This window comes from Carcharhinus amblyrhynchos, chromosome 17 (assembly GCF_965287045.1).
Source record: "Carcharhinus amblyrhynchos chromosome 17, sCarAmb.v2.hapA, whole genome shotgun sequence".
NCBI classification, from domain to species: Eukaryota; Metazoa; Chordata; class Chondrichthyes; order Carcharhiniformes; family Carcharhinidae; genus Carcharhinus; species Carcharhinus amblyrhynchos.
This window is the reverse complement of record NC_137340.1, coordinates 8,439,244-8,446,636: the sequence shown is the minus strand read 5'-3', so window position 1 is coordinate 8,446,636 and position 7,393 is coordinate 8,439,244. Positions and strand designations below refer to the sequence as shown.

The 7,393-nt window shown below is 44.8% G+C and overlaps 1 protein-coding gene across 1 annotated transcript in view; it reads left to right on the top strand.

The window, feature by feature from the left end:
* Positions 1–1,421: 1,421 nt before the first annotated feature.
* The window catches only part of tfam (transcription factor A, mitochondrial), a 39,871-nt gene continuing 33,899 nt past the window's right edge, over positions 1,422–7,393 (top strand). The window contains exon 1 of the mRNA XM_080205245.1: positions 1,422–1,570. Within this exon, the coding sequence (XP_080061371.1) occupies positions 1,491–1,570 (80 nt within the window). The 5' untranslated portion in view covers positions 1,422–1,490. The remainder of the gene's footprint in view (positions 1,571–7,393) is intronic.

The window sequence follows — 7,393 nt, the reverse complement described above, 5'->3', positions numbered from 1 at the left end:
AAATTCCACACTTGCTCTTTCCTGAAAATTCAACCAAACAAGCCTCTAACAATAAAAGCAATACACTGCAGATGTCTGATACCAGAAATAAAAACAAAAAGTGCTGGAAAATGTCAACAGGTCTGGCGGCATCTGTGGAGAAACAGAAAGTAAACCCTGTTTCTCTCTTCATAGTTGCTTTTTTCCAGCGGTTTCTGTTTTTATTACGTTTCCAGTAATGTTTTTCTACTTAACCTGAAAATAGTTAAAAGCTAATTAAATAAAAATGGAATCATATAGCTGTACAGAGCCAAAGGGGAGAATAAATGGAATTCTGGGCAGCAATCTATGATACTACAATTTTTGATGCAAACTAAAATCCAATCGTTTTCAAAGAAATCATGCTAAAATCACCATGAACAGGTAGTGGCAGACAGGTTCTGCTCCAGTAGATGAAAACTCACATTTGTTGGTGTGGTTGTCGTGAAGGGTACTGCTTATTTTTTTATTTTTCTATTGTAAATAGTACTCTTCACTAATCTACAAGTTGTACTTTTATTTTTCCTATTGTAGATGAATGTTCGCATTTGTTAATTGGTTGTAGTAAAGAATACTGTTGACATGTTTTCTATTTATTCTGCTATTGCAGATTAAAGCTTTCCTCACATTGTGAATGTAGTTGTAGTGTAGTTGTTTACATTTTCTATTCTATTATGAAATGTTGCAGTGAAGAATACGGTTTTATTCCAGTGTAGATTAAAGCTTTCCTCATAGTTATTAATGTAGTTGTAGTGAAGAATGTTGTTATTATTCTATTGTAGATTAAAGCTCTCCTCACATTTGTTGTCGTGAAGAGGACTGTTTACATGTTTTATTTTCTATTGTTGATTAAACCTCTCATTTGAGTGTAGTTGTAGTGAGTACTGTTTTATGTTTTATTTATTTCGAATGTAGATTAAAACTCACATTTGTTAGTGAAGAATACAGTTTAAACGTTGTATATTTATTTTTCTACTGTAGATGAAAGCTCACATTTGTAAGTGTAATTGTAGTGAGTATTGTTTTCTAACGTAGATTAAACCTCACGTTTGTTGGGCGCAGTTGCAGTGGAGGGTAACGTTTACACGTCTTTATATTGTAGATGAATGCTCACATTTGTGAGTGTAATTGTACTGAGTTGTTTTCTAATGTAGGTTAAACCTCGCGTTTGTTGGGTGCAGTTGTAGTGGCGAGTAACGTTTACATGTTTTATATTGTAGATGAAAGCTCACAGTCGTGAGTACGGCTATGATGAGGAGTAGTGTTGTTGGTGGTATATGTTTGAATTTACCTCTCAGTCAGGGGGAACTGCCTCCTCGCTGCCTGACACCCGCTCAATACTCTGTAGCTGCTGTGTGTGTGTGAGACAGAGACTCCCGCCCCCCGCTCCCAGAATCCCTCAGCACGGCCACAGTCAGTGGGCACGGGGAGCTGAGGTGGTCTCCCCGCCTTCGTCCTTCCCGAGTAACGAAATGGTGAGCGTCGTGTCTGTGGCTTTGCTGGGGAGGAGGCTCGGGGGGCTGTTCAGTCGCTGCCCCTGGCCGGCGGTGAGGTGAGTGCGGAGGGCCCGGGGTTGTGGAATAGGCGCTTGCTGTAGGAAGTAGCCGCGCGCGAGGCCATTTGTCCCCGGGGATGGAGCGCGCGCGCGCGGAGGGCTCGCCTTCCGTTTGTTGTTACATTGTATCCGGCGGCAACAAATGTTATAGTGAGACAATGAGTTACATTGTAACAAAGAGTATCACTGTGATACATTGTATCAGTGTGGAGTCTGCTACCAACATGTAACCATCACCTATTAGAGTGGCTGAGAGGGATTCACTGGAATAGGCTCGGGCAATGATGGCCTAACATCCTCCCGCTAAATCCCTCCAACCTGTCCAGAAATACTCACCCGCTCTGAATATTTTCTATTCATTCAGACTCCTCCCACCCCGGAAAAAAACCACACAACCCTCACCTCTCCCCCCGCCTTCTCCTAAAACGCATGGCTCTCACCTTCCACCTCGCAAAGACATACACGACCCTCATATTCCCACCCCCCCCAAAAAAAACACACTATAATCTCTTTTCCACCCTGGAAATACATACCCTCAACTTTCTGTTCTTACCCTTGAAACACAAAACCCTAACTTTCAACTCCAAAACATACACCCCACCCCCCACTTTCCTTCCTTGGAAAGCACCCCCGCCCCTCTTCCAAATTCATTCATCCTCATAAGGATGTGAAAGGTGCCTTTGGAATGAAAGCTTTTTCCATCAAGATGAATTTCAAGTGCTCTCCCAAACCCTCAAAGTGTGGGGAATTTTTCCTGGTTAGATGGGTTTAATCAGTAATTGCAGCTCACTGAAAAGTGCAGTGCCTTAGAAATTAATACTTGAGGTGGTTTTAATTGTTACAATTAAAATCTGTTCTTAAAACAATATTATTAATTTTTTAAATTTGGGAATGCCCTTATTTGGAGCCCCAGTACTCAGGTGGGTCACTGGTGAGCAGTGACCTGTTTAGTTTACTTACTAGTGTCTCAAGTAGGCTAATGATCACTGCAATGAAGTTACTGTGAAAATCCCCTAGTCGCCACACTCTGGTGTCTGTTCGGGTTATACTGAGGGAGAATTTAGTATTAGCTAGTGTTCCTAACCAGCGTGTCTTTTGGACTGTGGGAGGAAACCGGAGCACCCAGAGGAAACCCACACGGACACAGGGAGAATGTGCAAACTCCACACAGACGGTGACCCAGGCCAGGAATCAAACCTGGGCCCCTGGCACTGAGGCAGCAATGCTAATCACTGTGCCATCATGCTGCCTCCTATTTTGTGTAGTTTGTGTTCCAGGTACGTCTTGCATAAAGATACTGTTTGGATAGCCTACTCTCTTTCCCACAAAAGCAAACACTTGCAGGAGCTACGTTCTCTTTGAAAGAGGCTGCTTGTAATAATATATCTTGTGGGGTTCCCAATCCCACAAATTACTGTGAAACCAAAATGTACCTCAGGCACACTTGTGTTTTCCCACGCTCTTTTGTTTGTGTTTTATGGAGGCTTGGAAACCAAGGACTATATCATTTGCAGAGATGGGGGAACATGAATGTGTTGCTGAAGTAAATTGCCACACCAGTCTGATGCATGATCCATAATCAAGGCCCTTTTGATCTTACAATGACTGATGCTGAATTTAAATTGTTCTTTAAGAACATAAGAAATAGGAGCAGGAGTAGGCCATCTAGCCCTTCGAGCTTGCCCCGTCATTCAATAAGATCATGGCTGATCTGAAGTGGCTCAGTTCCACTTTCCCGCTTTCTCCCCATAACTCTTAATTCCCTTGTCTGTCAAAACCTATCTACCCATGACTTAAATATATTTAGCGAGGTAGCCTCCACCACTTCAACAGGCAGAGAATTCCAGAGATTCACCATCCTTTGAGTGAAGAAGTTCCTCCTCAACTCCGTTCTAAACTGCCCCCCCCTCCCCCTTATCTTGAGGCTGTGCCCTCGAGTCCTGCTGTCCTTTCTGAGCGGAGAGAATCTCTCTACCTCTACCCTATCCATCCCTTTCATTATCTTATATGTCTCTATAAGATCCCCCCTCATCCATCTAAACTCCAACGGGTACAGACCCAGTCTATTTAATCTCTCGTCATAGTCGAACCCCCTCATCTCCTGTATCAGTCTAGTGAACCTCCTCTGCACTCCCTCCAAGGCCAAAATATCCTTGCGCAAGTGCGGCGACCAAAACTGCACACAGTACTCCAGCTGCGGCCTCACCAGTGCCCTGTACAGTTGCAGCAAGACCTCCCCGCTTTTATATTCTATCTCCCTCGTTATAAAGGCCAGCATCCCATTCGCCTTCTTGATCACCTGCTGCACCTGCAGACTGGGTTTTTGCGACTCGTGCACAAGGACCCCCAGGTCCCTCTGCACCGTAGCATGCTGCAGCTTTTTGCCCTTTAAATAGTAATCCCTCCTACTATTATTCCTGCCAAAGTGGATAACCTCACACTTGCTAACATTGTACTTCATCTGCCAGGTCCTGGCCCACTCACTCAGCCTATCCAGATCCCTCTGCAGACTTCCCACACCCTCCTCTTGAGGGTTTGAAAATAGATAAGTACCCTGGGCCAGACAGGATTTACCCTCGGATTCTCTGGGAGGCAAGAGAGGCGATTGCAGAGCCTCTGGCTCTGATCTTCAGGCCGTCGTTGGTCACAGGTATAGTGCCAGAAGATTGGAGGATAGCGAATGTTGTCCCATTGTTTAAGAAGGGGAACAGAGACTTCCCCGGGAATTATAGACCGGTGAGTCTCCCTTCTGTTGTGGGCAAGGTTTTAGAAAAAATTATTAGGGATAGGATTTATAGTTATTTGGAGAGTAATGAATTGATTGGAGATAGTCAGCATGGTTTTGTGGAGGGTAGGTCGTGCCTTACTAACCTTATTGAGTTTTTTGAGAAAGTGACCAAAGAGCTGGATGGGGGTAAGGCAGTTGACGTAGTATATATGGACTTTAGTAAGGCGTTTGATAAGGTTCACCATGGAAGGCTTCTGCAGAAAATGCATATGTATGGGATTGAGGGTGATTTAGGTAATTGGATCAGGAATTGGCTGGCGGATAGGAGACAGAGGGTGGTGGTTGATGGTAAGCATTCGTCATGGAGTTCAGTTACGAGTGGTGTGCCTCAGGGATCTGTTTTGGGGCCACTGCTGTTTGTAATTTTTATAAATGATCTGGATGAGGGTATAGTTGGGTGGATTAGTAAATTTGCTGATGACACCAAAGTCGGAGGTGTGGTAGATAGTGAGGAAGGGTGTCTTAGTTTACAGGGAGACTTGAACAAGTTGCAGAGCTGGGCCGAGAGGTGGCGGATGGAGTTTAATGCGGAAAAGTGTGAGGTAATTCACTTTGGCAGGAATAACAGATGTGTAGAGTATAGGGCCAACGGTAGGACTCTGAATAGTGTGGATGAACAGAGGGATCTAGGTGTATGTGTACATAGATCCCTGAAAGTTGGGAATCAAGTAGATAGGGTTGTTAAGAAGGCATACGGTGTCTTGGTGTTTATTGGTAGGGGGATTGAATTTAGGAGCCGCAGCGTCATGTTGCAACTGTACAAAACTCTGGTGTGGCCGCACTTGGAGTATTGTGTGCAGTTCTGGTCCCCACATTATAGGAAGGATGTGGAGGCTTTGGAGAGGGTGCAGAGGAGGTTTACCAGGATGTTGCCTGGTATGGAGGGGAGGTCTTATGAGAAGAGACTGAGGGATTTGAGGTCATTTTCGTTAGAAAGAAGGCGGCTAAGAGGGGACCTTATTGAAACATATAAGATGATTAGAGGTTTAAATAGGGTGGACAGTGATAGCCTTTTTCCTCGGATGGAGAAAGCTAGCACGAGGGGGCATAGCTTTAAATTAAGGGGTGGTAGTTATAGGACGGATGTCAGGGGTAGGTTCTTTACCCAGAGGGTGGTGAGGGATTGGAATGCCCTGCCTGCTGCAGTTGTAAATGTGCCTAGTTTGGGGGCGTTTAAGAGATCCGTGGATAGGTTTATGGATGGAAAGGGTTTGGTTTAGGTTAGAGGGTCATTGCTTTTTAACTGGTCGCAACATCGTGGGCCGAAGGGCCTGTTCTGCGCTGTAATGTTCTCTGTTCTATGTTCCGCACAATTTGCTTTTTCACTCATCTTTGTGTCATCTTTCAGCCACCTGGATTTCTAATACGTTTACTGGGGCGTGGGAGGGGGTGGTTGCAATTTGGCGATTCCATCCATCCCTTTCTTGAGGAATTGAAAAAAGAAACATCGAATTCCTACAGTGCAGAAGGAGGCCATTCGGCTATCAAGTCTGCATCAACTACAATCCCACCCAGGCCCTATCCCTTGTAACCGCATACGGTAGCTAATCTCCCTGACACTAAGGGGCAATGGAGCATAGCCAATCCACCTAACCCTCGCATCTTTGGACTGTGGGAAGAAACTGGAGCACCTGGAGGAAACCCACATAGACAGGAGGAGAATGTGCAAACTCCACACAGACAGTCACTCAAGCCGGGAATCGAACCCAGGTCCCTGGCGCTGTGAGGCAGCAGTGCCAGCCAAGGGCACGGGAAATTTGGGCCATTTATTTGCTGTGACTGAATAATTCTAATTATCTCCATTGTGAGGAATACTAGAACTTTAGCTCATGTTTTGGGAATTTCTTTTAGTTTGGTCCCATCTTTGTTTTCCTGGTGCGTGTTTGTGATCCCTGAGGCGATGATAATGTTTCAGTTGTTAAACATTTGGTGAAGGAGGCAATCCGGAACTGGCCTTTATGGTTTTTCATTTATTCACAAAGCCAATAAGTGTCTCTTTAATCTATATTTGAGTAGATCAGTGAGTACGTTTAACACTAGCCAGAGGAAGTTTGTGGAGTTACAGGGATAGTTTGGAGGAGAGGGCGTGTGTAAGATACTGTCAGAGGGTCAGCACAGACTAAATAGGCCAAAAGGCCTCTTTTGCACTGTAGGAATTCTATGATTCAATATGAATAAAACTTCAAAGGAAATTTATCAGATTAAGTTTAAAGTGTTATTTTGGGGTGGGGATGATACACTGCAGCCGTTGCGGCACCCAGTGTTCGTAGAAGGCCTTAAGCATACAGCTGCTTGCTTCCTCTCCAGGGATACCCGGCTGTGGACGTGACCTTGGGGGGGAAAAAAAGGCAGGCAGGCAGTCAGGATGAATGACCCTGTTGTGTCTGCTGCCTGCGTCAGTTTGAGGCCCACGAGGAAGTCTTCCAATCTGCCTGCCCCCGCTCCACACTTGATGGCTAAAGATCTGGAGCGTGGGGCCAAAGTGCAACCACAAACCGAGCAGTCCCCTTAAACAATGAAAGAAGGACTGCAAACTATACAAACGTAGGAACACAGACTCCTCGTGGCTGCTGAAGTCGCAGGCGGCCTGGGAATCTATGAACCAATGTAATCCTAAATTGCACGTGACTGCTGCGTAGAATGCACTCCATTCCAAATCTCTGATGGAAGAAGGGAGGATTTCCATGTAGTGAGCCTTCCAGTGTCTCTTCATATTATCTTGTCAAAAAACAAAACAAAAAAAATATAATTTAACTAACTAAGGGGACACTGTAACAAAAAACAAACTTCAAAAAAAGAATCTTTTAAAATCGTGTTCCTGGGCCTGATGATGCACACTCACCCTGGTGGTACCCACCAGCCACAGAAGGCCCCAAGCATGCCGGAATATCTCTTTAAATTCTTTTTCACAAAAAAGTGTTTATTCCATTCTTAAAGTTACAAAGCCAGTGCTCAAAGTAGACTGGGCGGATCAATTCCTTAATCAAACTCAAGGTCCCCACAAGAGAGACAAACAAGGTTTAAGCTTGTTT